Here is a 12,673-nt window from a genome sequence, read left to right on the forward strand (position 1 = left end):
TTATTCCATGTGTGGCGAGGTGGCGATGGGAATAAAGGCAGAAATTATGAATTATGTACATGTGTATATATGTATATGTCTGTGTGTGTATATATATATATATATATATATATATATATATATATATATATATATATATATATATATATATATATATATATATATGTACATTGAGATGTACAAGTACGTATATTTGCGTGTGTGGACCTGTATGTATATACATTTGTATGTGGGTGGGTTTGGCCATTCTTTCGTCTGTTTCCTTCCGCTACCTTGCTAACGCGGGAGACTGCGACAAAGCAAGCAATATATATATATATATATATATATATATATATATATATATATATACGAATAAAGTGTATATGAACGCGCACCTTCATAGAACATACAAAGCTCCATCAGCCAGGTTCGAACCTGGGACCCCTTGTGCAAGAGGCAGGCATGCTAACCGCTAGGCTAAGGGACTGTATGATAGGAAACAACTATTCGAAATACTAAGTGCTCGAATACCCTTCGTCTCACTATGGTGAGCAACGGGGTCTATCGGTTGTTTCCGAACAGAACACATAACCAGCTGAGAGCGTTTTACCGAACCTGACTGTACAACGCGGAGTTATATGAATACGAATAAAGTGTATATGAACGCGCACCTTCATAGAACATACAAAGCTCCATCAGCCAGGATCGAACCTGGGACCCCTTGTGCAAGAGGCAGGCATGCTAACCGCTAGGCTAAGGGACTGTGTAATAGGAAACAACTATTCGAAATACTAAGTACTCGAATACCCTTCGTCTCACTATGGTGAGCAACGGGGTCTATCGATTGTTTCCGAACAGAACACATAGCCAGCTGAGAGCGTTTTACCGAACCTGACTGTACAACGCGGAGTTATATGAATACCAATAAAGTGTATATGAACGCGCACCTTCATAGAACATACAAAGCTCCATCAGCTGATGGAGATTTCTTTGTACAGGTGAAAGAGGGTTACCCATTGCCAAGCCAAATTTTTGAGCATAATAATCTCCATTGAATTGAAATACACAGTCTTTTATACACAATTTTATTAGTTCAATGAAAACAGACTTTGAAACATATAAATGAATATCATCCAAGACATCAAATAAATATTCTGAAAGGTCATCAACTGGAACTTTAGTGAAAAGTGAGGAAACATGAAAGCTAACTTGCTTGAAATCAAAATTAACATTGACATCGTTTAGCTTGTTGACTAAGTCTACATTGTTCATTATATTAGAATTTAATACTTTACCCACTAAAGGGCTTAATAAAGAAACTAACCATTTTGGCTATTTATATGTGATGAAGCCTACTGAACTCACTTTAGGTCTTGCTGGAAAATTCTATTTATGTCTTTTGATAAGTCCGTACATATATGGCAGTGAAGGGGACAAAGATGACAAACTTTTGATAAGAGAACTATTACCTTTCAAGAACAACTTCATGTTTTTATTGAAATGAGAAATCACTGCTTCTAAGGGATTTTTACTATGCTTAGAATATGTTGTGTCATGTTTTAGAAGATCATTGATTTTAGATGAATAGTTATTTTTGTCTAAAATCACAACAGTGTTAACCTTATGTGCTTTAGTAATATGTATATCCCTGTCTTTTTTCTAAGGTGTTAATAACTCTTATAAATCTTTTAGGGCAATTAGGTTCCACTGGTTTTGACAAACTGGCATACACTAAACCCTTACAGATATTGATTTCATCATTATTTGAATTACTGTATTTCTCTAAATTACAAAAAGACTTTGTAACATCAACACAGCTGGCTTCCCTGTTAGAGCACGCAAAACTTAAGCCATAGCCTAATGCACACAGGCAATCCTTATCTAGTTCTTTATTAGAGAGGTTTACCACAAAAGAAAAACACTGAATTAAATAAACCTGAAATGGAGGAGGCTTTTCGCATTTCAAGAAAGAGGAAACGTACCTTTCAAATGGCAATACCGACACATTGGAAGAGCCGGATGTTGGACTATTGCTGTGATAGATTAAGGAAAGAACGTAATAGGCTACAAATGTCACTAAATTGTAAGTTGGACCATCTTCTTAAAAACAGTGACTGGAGCAAGAACACAAACCGATCTTTTGTGGTAAACCTGTCTAATAAACTACTAAATAAGGATTCCTTGTGTGCATTAGGCTATGGTTTAACTTTTGTGTGCTCTAACAGGGAATCAAGCTGTGTTGATGTCACAAAGTCTATTTGCAATTTCAGAGAAATACAGTAATCTAAGTAATGATGAAATTAATATCTGTAAGTTGTTGTTGAAAGGTAACAGTTCTGTTATGGAAATTTTATCATCTTTGTCGCCTTCATTGCCATATATGTATGGACTTATCAAAACACATAAACAGAATTTTCCAGCAAGACCTATAGTGAGTTCAGTAGGCTCCATCACATATAAACTGTCAAAATGGTTAGTTTCTTTATTAAGCCCTTTAGCGGGTAAGGTATCAAATTCTAATATCATGAACAATGTAGATTTAGTCAACAAGCAAAACAATATCGATGTTAATTTTGATTTCAAGCAAGTTAGCTTTGATTTTTCCTCACTTTTCACTAAAATTCCAGTTGATGACCTTCTAGAATATTTATTTGATGTCTTGGATGATATTCATTTACCTGTTTCAAAGTCTGTTTTCACTGAAATGAAAACATTGTGTATTAATGACTGTGTATTTCAATTCAATGGAGATTATCATGCTCAAAAATTTGGTATTGCAATTGGTAGTGCTCTTTCACCTGTGCTAAGTAATCTTTATACGGAATTTTTTGAAACAAAATTACTAAAGGATATCTTACCTTCTAATGCAATTTGGTTTAGGTATGTAGATGATGTTCTTTGTGTTTGGCCAATAAATGAAAATTAACAAAAACTTCTCCTCTTACTTAACAATTTAGTACCTACAATCAAATTTAGTGTACAAAATAAATATAATGGTATGGTACCATTTTTATATTGCATGATCCATAGGCAAGGAAACAAGTTTAAGTTTAGCATATACAAAAAACCCATCAATGTATGCTCATATATCCATTATTACTCATCTCAACATGACAGCGTTAAATTATCATTATTTCAATCTATGTTCCTTAGGGCATTACGTATTTGCAGTCCAGAGTTTAATGATGATAAGCTTGAGAGGATATATTTTATTGGATCTAAGGTAAAGTACCTTAGATCTTTCATTGATAAATCCCTGAAGTTAGCCAAGAAATCATTTCATAGAGTTGAGCCCAAACCTCCCAATGACACCAAGAATCTTTTATTTCTCCCTTTTAATAATAATTTCCCTTTACTTCCCGTATTGCTTATATCCTTTAATATAAATGTTGCCTTTAGCAAAATTAATACTATAAAGAATATCTTAATCAGGAAATCACCAAAAAATTCTCTTGGATGCATTTATGAAGTACCTTGTGGAAATTGTGATAAATCTTATGTTGATAAGACTGGTAAGGATCTTTCTGTCAGACTTAAGCAACATAAATATAGTATGAGAACAGGACAAAAATTAAATGCCTTGTTTAATCACGTTAAAAAATATGATCATTGTATTGACTGGAGTAATGCCATCTCATTTATCAATTCTAACTCCATTGCCAAGTGAAATATCATTGAATCTTCTATCATCAAATACACAAAGAATTATAATCTTAATATTTGTGATGGTCTACACAAATTTAATAACTTTATTGTTGATGAAATTTATAGATTGATAAATTTATGAACGTTCGTTGTATATTTTGGACAATCTCATGTTTACCAAATGGTGTCCTAGCCATGTCTCTTCGATGTACATCAACTGACTTATATTTCTCTCTTGTGTCTCCCCGGATTTTAGTACACGAAAGTGCACTTGAGAACTTATCGTGTTTCATTTTCCCCATTGACTAAAATGAATATCGCGCAAAATTTTGATCCTTTCCAATATATATATATATATATATATATATATATATATATATATATATATATATATATATATATATATATATATATATATATATATATATATATATATATATATAATATACACATGTACATAAATACACGTCCACACACGCAAATATACATACCTATACATCTCAACGTATACATATGTATACACACAGAGACATATACATATATACACATGTATATAATTCATACTATCTGCCTTTATTCATTCCCATCCATATATATATATATATATATATATATATATATATATATATATATATATATATATATATATATATATATATATATATATATATATATATATATATATATATATATATATATATATATATATATATATACATATATATATATATATATATATATATATATATATATATATATATATATATATATATATATATATATATATATATATATATATATATATATATATATATATATATATATATATATATGCATATATATATATATATATATATATATATATATATATATATATATATATATATATATATATATATATATATATATATATATATATATATATATATATATATATATATATATATATATAATCCCTAGGGATAGGGGAAAAAGAATACTTCCCACGCATTCCTCGCGTGTCGTAGAAGACGACTAGAGAGGACGGGAGCGGGGGGCCAGAAATCCTCCCCTCCTTGTATTTTTACTTTCTAAAATGGGAAACAGAAGAAGGAGTCACGCGGGGAGTGCTTATCCTCCTCGTAGGCTCAGATTGCGGTGTCTAAATGTAAATGTGTGTGTATGCAACCAAGATGTGAAAAAAGGAGAGATAGGTAGTATGTTTGAGGAAAGGAACCTAGATGTTTTGGCTCTGAGTGAAACGAAGCTTAAGGGTAAAGGGGAAGAGTAGTTTGGGAATGTCTTGGGAATAAAGTCAGGGGTTAGTGAGAAGACAAGAGCAAGGGAAGGAGTAGCACTACTCCTGAAACAGGAGTTGTGAGAGTATGTGATAGAATGTAAAAAAGTAAATTCTAGATTAATATGTGTAAAACTGAAAGTTGATAGAGAGAGATGGGTGATTATTGGTGCATATGCACCTGGGCATGAGAAGAAAGATCATGAGAGGTAAGTGTTTTGGGAGCAGCTGAATGAGTGTTAGTGGTTTTGATGCACAAGACCGGGTTATAGTGATGGGTGATTTGAATGCAAAGGTGAGTAATGTGGCAGTTGAGGGAATAATTGGTATACTTGGATTAACAAGCGAAATATAAATAAGCATACGTAGGTAAGTAGGAGAGGTGGCCAGAGAGAGTTATTGGATTACGTGTTAATTGACAGGCGCGCGAAAGAGAGAATTTAGGATGTTAATGTGCTGAGAGGTGTAACTGGAGGGATGTCTGATCATTATCTTGTGGAGGCGAAGGTGGAGATTTGCAGGTGTTTTCAGAAAAGAAGAGAGAATGTTGGGGTGAAGAGGGTGGTGAGAGTAAGTGAGCTTGGGAAGGAGACTTCTGTGAGGAAGTACCAGTACAGAATGGAAAAAGGTGAGCACAAAGGAGGTAAGGGGAGTGGGGGAGGAATGGAATGTATTTAGGGAAACAGTGATGGCTTGCGCAAAAGATGCTTGTGGCATGAGAAGCGTGGGAGGTGGGTTGATTAGAAAGGGTAGTGAGTGGTGGGATAAAGTAATATTATTAGTGAAAGAGAAGAGAGAGGCATTTGGACGATTTTTGCAGGAAAAAAATGCGAATGAGTGGGATATGTATAAAAGAAAGAGACAGGAGGTCAAGAGAAAGGTGCAAGAGGTGAAAAAGAGGACAAATGAGAGTTGCGGTGAGAGAGTATCATTAAAATTTAGGGAGAATAAAAAGATGTTCTGGAAGGAGGTAAATAAAGTGCGTAAGACAAGGGAGCAAATGGGAACTTCAGTGAAGGTGGCTAATGGGGAGGTGATAACAAGCAGTGGTGATGTGAGAAGAAGATGGACTGAGTATTTTGAAGGTTTGTTGAATGTGTTTGATGATAGAGTGGCACATATAGGGTGTTTTGGTCGAGGTGGTGAGAGGCTTAGGGAAAATGATTTGGTAAACAGAGAAGAGGTAGTAAAAGCTTTGCGGAAGATGAAAGCCGGCAAGGCACCAGGTTTGGATAGCATTGCAGTGGAATTTATTGAAAAAGGGGATGACTGTATTGTTGACTGGTTGGTAAGGTTATTCAATGTATGTATGATTCATGGTGAGGTGCCTGAGGATTGGCGGAATGCGTGCATAGCGCCATTGTACAAAGGCAAAGGGGATAAGAGTGAGTGCTCAAATTACAGAGGTATAAGTTTGTTGAGTATTCCTGGTAAATTATATGGCAGGGTATTGATTGAGAGGGTGAAGGCATGTACAGAGCATCAGATTGGGGAAGAGCAGAGTGGTATCAGAAGTGGTAGAGTATGTGTGTATCAGGTGTTTGCTTTGAAGAATGTATGTGAGAAATACTGAGAAAAGCAAATGGATTTGTATGTAGCATTTATGGATCTGGAGAAGGCATATGACAGAGTTGATAGAGATGCTCTGTGGAAGGTACTAAGAACATATGGTGTGGGAGGCAAGTTGTTAGAAGCAGTGAAAAGATTTTATCGAGGATGTAAGGCATGTGTACGTGTAGGAAGAGAGGAAAATGATTGTTTCTCAGTGAATGTAGGTTTGCGGCAGGGGTGTGTTATGTCTCCATGGTTGTTTAATTTGTTTATGGATGGGGTTGTTAGGGAGGTGAATGCAAGAGTTTTGGAAAGAGGGGCAAGTATGAAGTCTGTTGGGGATGAGAGTGCTTGGGAAGTGACTCAGTTGTTGTTCGCTGATGATATAGCGCTGGTGGCTGATTCATGTGAGAAACTGTAGAAGCTGGTGACTGAGTTTGGTAAAGTGTGTGAAGAAGAAAGTTAAGAGTAAATGTGAATAAGAGCAAGGTTATTAGGTACAGTAGGGTTGAGGGTCAAGTGAATTGGGGGGTAAGTTTGAATGGAGAGAAACTGGAGGAAGTAAAGTGTTTTAGATATCTGGGAGTGGATCTGGCAGCGGATGGAACCATGGAAGCGGAAGTGAATCATAGGGTGGGGAAGGGGGCGAAAATCCTGGGAGCCTCGAAGAATGTGTGGAAGTCGAGAACATTATCTCCGAAAGCAAAAGTGGCTATGTTTGAAGGAATAGTGGTTCCAACAACGTTGTATGGTAGCGAGGCGTGGGTTATGGATAGAGTTGTGCACAGGAGGGTGGATGTGCTGGAAATGAGATGTTTGACGACAATATGTGGTGTGAGGTGGTTTGATCGAGTAAGTAATGTAAGGGTAAGAGAGATGTGTGGAAATAAAAAGAACGTGGTTGAGATAGCAGAAGAGGGTGTTTTGAAATGGTTTGGGCGCATGAAAAGAATGAGTGAGGAAAGATTGACCAAGAGGATATATGTGTCGGAGGTGGAGGGAACGAGGAGAAGTGGGAGACCAAATTGGAGATGGAAAGATGGAGTGAAAAAGATTTTGAGTGATCGGGGCCTGAACACGCAGGAGGATGAAAGGCGGGCAAGGAATAGAGTGAATTGGATCGATGTGGTATACCGGGGTCGACGTGCTGTCAGTGGATTGAATCAGGGCATGTGAAGCGTCTAGGGTAAATCATGGAAAGTTCTGTGGGGACTGGATGTGGAAAGGGAGCTGTGGTTTCGGGCATTATTGCCTGACAGCTAGAGACTGAGTGTGAACGAATGGAGCCTTTGTTGTCTTTTCCTAGCGCTACCTCCCACACATGAGGGGGGAGGGGGATGTTTTTCCATGTGTGGCGAGGTGGCGATGGGAATGAATAAAGGCAGACAGTGTGAATTGTGTGCATGTGTATATATGTATGTGCCTGTGTGTGTATATATATGTGTACATTGAGATGTATGGGTATGTATATTTGCGTGTGCGGACGTGTATGTATATACATGTGTATGAGCGTGGGTTGGGCCATTTCTTTCGTCTGTTTCCTTGCGCTACCTCGCAAACGCGGGAGACAGCGACAAAGCAAAATAATAATAATAATAATAATAATAATAATAATAATAATAATAATAATAATAATATATATATATATATATATATATATATATATATATATATATATATATATATATATATATATATATATATATATATATATATATATATATATATATATATATATATATATTCCTATGATTCCACGGGGAGGATGAAGCACGATTCGTTCCCAAGAGCACTTTCGTGTAATAATCACAGTATCAGGGGAGACACAAGAGAGAAATAAAAGTCGCTTGATATACATCGAAGACACGAAGCTTGGACGCCATTTGGTAAACATGTGATTGTCCAAAACACACAACGAGCATTCATAAAATTATCATTTTACTAAAGGATATCTTAGCTTTTAATGTAATTCGGTTTAGGTACGTAGATGATGTTTTTTGTGTTTGGCCAACAAATGAAGATTAACAAATATTTTTCCCCTTACTTAACAACTTAATAACTTTCATGAAATGTACTGTAGAAAGTGAAAATAATGGTATGTTACCATTTTTAGATTGCATGATCCATAGGCAAGGAAGCAAATTTAAGTCTAGCATATAGAGAAAACCCCCTAATGTATGCTTATACATCCATTATTACTTCTCTGAACATGACAGATTTAAATCATCATTTCAAACTATGTTTCTTAGCGCATTACGTATCTGCAGTCCAGAGTTTATTGATGGTGAGTTTGAGAAGATATATTCTATTGGATCTAAGTTAAAGAACCCTAGATCTTTCATTGATAAATCCCTTAAGTTAGAAAAGAAATCATTTTATAGAATTGAGCCTAAACCTCCCATTGACACCAAGATTCTTTTAGTTCTCCCTTTTAATAATAATTTCCCTTTACTTCCCAAGTTGCTTAAGTCCTTTAATGTACATGTTGCATTTAGCAACAATAATAATATAAAGAATATCTTAATCAGGAATTCACCAGAAAATGCTATTGGATGCATGTGTAAAGTGTCTTGTGGAAATTGTGAAAAATTTTGTTGGTCAGACTGGTAAGGATCTTTCTATTAGACTTAAGCAACATGAATATGGTATAAGAACGGGACAAGAATCAAATGCCTTGTTTAATCACGTTAAAAACTATGATCATTGTATTGAGTGGAGTAATGCCGTCTCAGTTATTAACTCATTGAATCTTCTATTATTAAATACAGAGAAAATTATAATCTTAATATTTGTGATGGTCTATACAAATTACATAACTTTAATGTTGATAAAATTTGTAAAATGATAAGTTTATGAACGCTCGTTGTATGTTTTGGACAATCACATGTTTACCAAGTGGAGTCCTAGCTTCGTCTCTTCGATGTATATCAACTGACTTATATTTCTCTCTTGTGTCTCCCCTGATGATGTGATTATTACGCGAAAGTGCACTTGGGAACTTATCGTGTTTCATTTTCCCCGTGGACTCATAGGAATATCTTGATCACGCGCAAAATTGTGATCCTTTTCAACACGCATATATATATATATATATATATATATATATATATATATATATATATATATATATATATATATATATATATATATATATATATATATATATATATATATATTTACATATATATATATATATATATATATATATATATATATATATATATATATATATATATATATATATATATATAATATATATATATATGTATATATATATATATACATATATGACAGTTTATCACAATTCTATATCAATGTCATTTTTTCTTTTTCTTTTTCTTTCTTAATCTAATCTTTTCTTTTTCTTTCTTGATTTTAAGTCAACTATTCTAATGCTATTAGAGAAAGTTATTCATAGGCCAACAAGCCTTCTGTTATCTGTATCTTTATGTACTATGTAATCCTGTGCACATAGCTGCAAAAACGTAAGACAGTGTAATCTCACTCTTTGCGAACATGCACCACATGCATAGGGAGAGTGCATGAGAATTTTTCTTTTAACCTGAAGAAGGTGTTAAAGATTTTTCGGTTGGTGGGTAACGGCCTTAATGACCCTTAATGACCTTAAGTTCAAATAAGCAACAAACTAACCATCATTACAAGCACCAATATCCAATAGAAAAACTTCAAGGAATACTCCATATCAAACCAGTTTCTAAACAAAGAGAAACACTTCCTTTAATACTAAAATGCACTACAATAGCATGAATCATATTGTAACGTTAATATCCACACAAACCACTGCCGACCATAGGTATATCATGACACTCACTGTATCATGACATGTCATAAACCCCACCTACAGATATATAAGTGATGTCAGACACAGAGTAGGTCATTATTCACACATAACACCATGAGACATAACATGACATCCGTCCGGCCTTCACTTTTCATCACTACACACTGCATCAACAACAATCAAAAGAAGAACCTCATGATAACACCATAGTTACCACAACACCAGTGTTCACACCATACCAATCCGTACCGTAACAATACCACACAACCCACCACACAGTAAAGCAGAACAGTACCATCGCCTTACAATGCAATGTGAATCACAGACAACAATGAGACATACCACAACATCTATACAAACGACCTTCCACTCTAACGTCGTACAAAATGCAGCAGTAATAACTGTACTTCCCTGTTGCATTGCCAACATACAAGTTAACATAATCATAATCCAAGTGACAATCTAAAATATATTTTCCAAGATGAATACATGGAAATGTAACGAGATAAAATCATTTAAAATCACTGCTGAAAGTTTTGTTCCTTTTACAGCTACATTAACTTAAAAAAGTTGACCGTTCTTATCTAACCTAACAAGATACTGTTGTATAACCTTAACTGCTGTCATCGGAATACGCACTTTCCCCCTCATGAACGGCTTTTGTATGCCACCAAGAACCATAACTCTCTTCTTTTCTTTCATAGTTTTCCCCATTTCCCGCCTTAGGGAGGTAGCGCCAGGAACAGATGAAGAAAAGGCCTCATTCAAATATATACATCAATTCTCTAGCTGTCATGCATAATGCAGCGAAACCACAATATACGGTATTTTATCGTTTTCATTTATCTAGAGAGCATTTATCAAATGTCAAATCTTTAATATCTAGTTTGAGTTTTGTCATGAATGAGATCAATTTCACAGTATCCAATTTTCATTAAAAAGATACTAATAGCATGGATTATTTAGATGTAGACAATAAAGCAAAAAAACTTTGATAATACGTACTGAAATCTTGTGCATCTACTGCAGCCGTGAACGTTGTACCCATCAGTAATATCACATGCCACATTCTCATCTGACTGCTAAGTACCTGGAAAACACAGGGATGTAAGAGCTTGAATATCCAAAAATCTCATTTAATATTTGCATGATCATATCAAATGCTCAAAAAAGAAAATATTTTCATTCTGTTGTAAAAACTATTTACATGGGTAGTAAGATGGGATCAAATAATCTTAAAAATATACTAACAACAAATATAAAAGATGAAACATTTATAACTACCAAATTGTGGGTCTGAACTAAATGGATTATACCGTAAAACATAGAGAATATCATCCAAGTCTCTGGTTCCCCCTACAATTTTCCATATGTTAAGTTGGGTTACGCGCCCCTAGAGTCGAACCCGGGCTACCGAGAACAGTAGACGGACAGCATAAACAGTGAGTCACCCATCTTTCTTGGACTGCTGTTACAGCTCATGATTCCTGCCGTTCGGTGAGGCAGGCCACCCACACTCTGTTCGGAGGATACCACAAATCAACTCACGGGCATCTAGGTCATGTCAGTATCTCCGATACATAACTAATCTAAGATTAAACCGTGTTACCATTTCTCAGACCAAGAGTCGATTACCAGGCTACTGAGAACTGATGGACAGCCTCACAGTGAGATGGACTAAAACCTCTCTCTCACTGAATACTGCTGGTCCTCGGGATCAGAGTGTAAGCGGCTTGTCCTACGGCTGGCCGTCTCCCCGAATCCTCCACTTACATTTCGTGGCCACGATTTTCGCCGCTGGTCTGGTTCACCTTAGGAAACCGTCACTTCTATCCGTATGTGGGCAGCATCTAAGGCTTCTCTTACTTGTATGGTCAGTCATTTATTATTTCAATCCCTAGCCACCTTGGAAAATATAATACTTTTGCAGGTGGATAACAAGCACATTAAATGTCCTATGATGACGTACATCACCTATATCTTCACTGGCCCTTTTGGCTATACCTCGACTTAGACATGGTTGGACATTATAAATGCATAACCACATGCGGCCCTCGACTACATGATGTGCGGCCTGGAATGCCTTATGTAAGAGCAAAGCCTGAAACCGTCTACGCGACTTCTGCATATGATTTCCCTAAGATTTGTGACCATATTTGCCTGAGATGGCTGCTATTTATGCATGCTTATTCGGTTCCAGTTACATCTGTGAACAAGTATTCACTCTCATGAATCTCACCAAGTCAAATGCTTAATATGACCTGAACGACGACAATATACACCTCATTCTATGGCTGGTTACGATGATTCCTTATCCCAATATCATGAAATCTGTTTCAGAAATAAAGTGCCAAAGGACAAACAAAAATGATGAATATATTCTTTTTTATTCAGTGTTTAAGTTTAAGCCGACTGAA

General features: G+C 35.4%; 1 protein-coding gene across 1 annotated transcript in view; it reads right to left on the reverse strand.

The window, feature by feature from the left end:
- The window catches only part of LOC139757504 (phenoloxidase-activating factor 3-like), a 136,435-nt gene extending 125,027 nt beyond the window's left edge, over positions 1-11,408 (reverse strand). The window contains exon 1 of the mRNA XM_071678016.1: positions 11,262-11,408. Within this exon, the coding sequence (XP_071534117.1) occupies positions 11,262-11,331 (70 nt within the window). The 5' untranslated portion in view covers positions 11,332-11,408. The remainder of the gene's footprint in view (positions 1-11,261) is intronic.
- Positions 11,409-12,673: the final 1,265 nt, after the last annotated feature.

This window comes from Panulirus ornatus, chromosome 27 (assembly GCF_036320965.1).
Source record: "Panulirus ornatus isolate Po-2019 chromosome 27, ASM3632096v1, whole genome shotgun sequence".
Classification (NCBI taxonomy): Eukaryota; Metazoa; Arthropoda; class Malacostraca; order Decapoda; family Palinuridae; genus Panulirus; species Panulirus ornatus.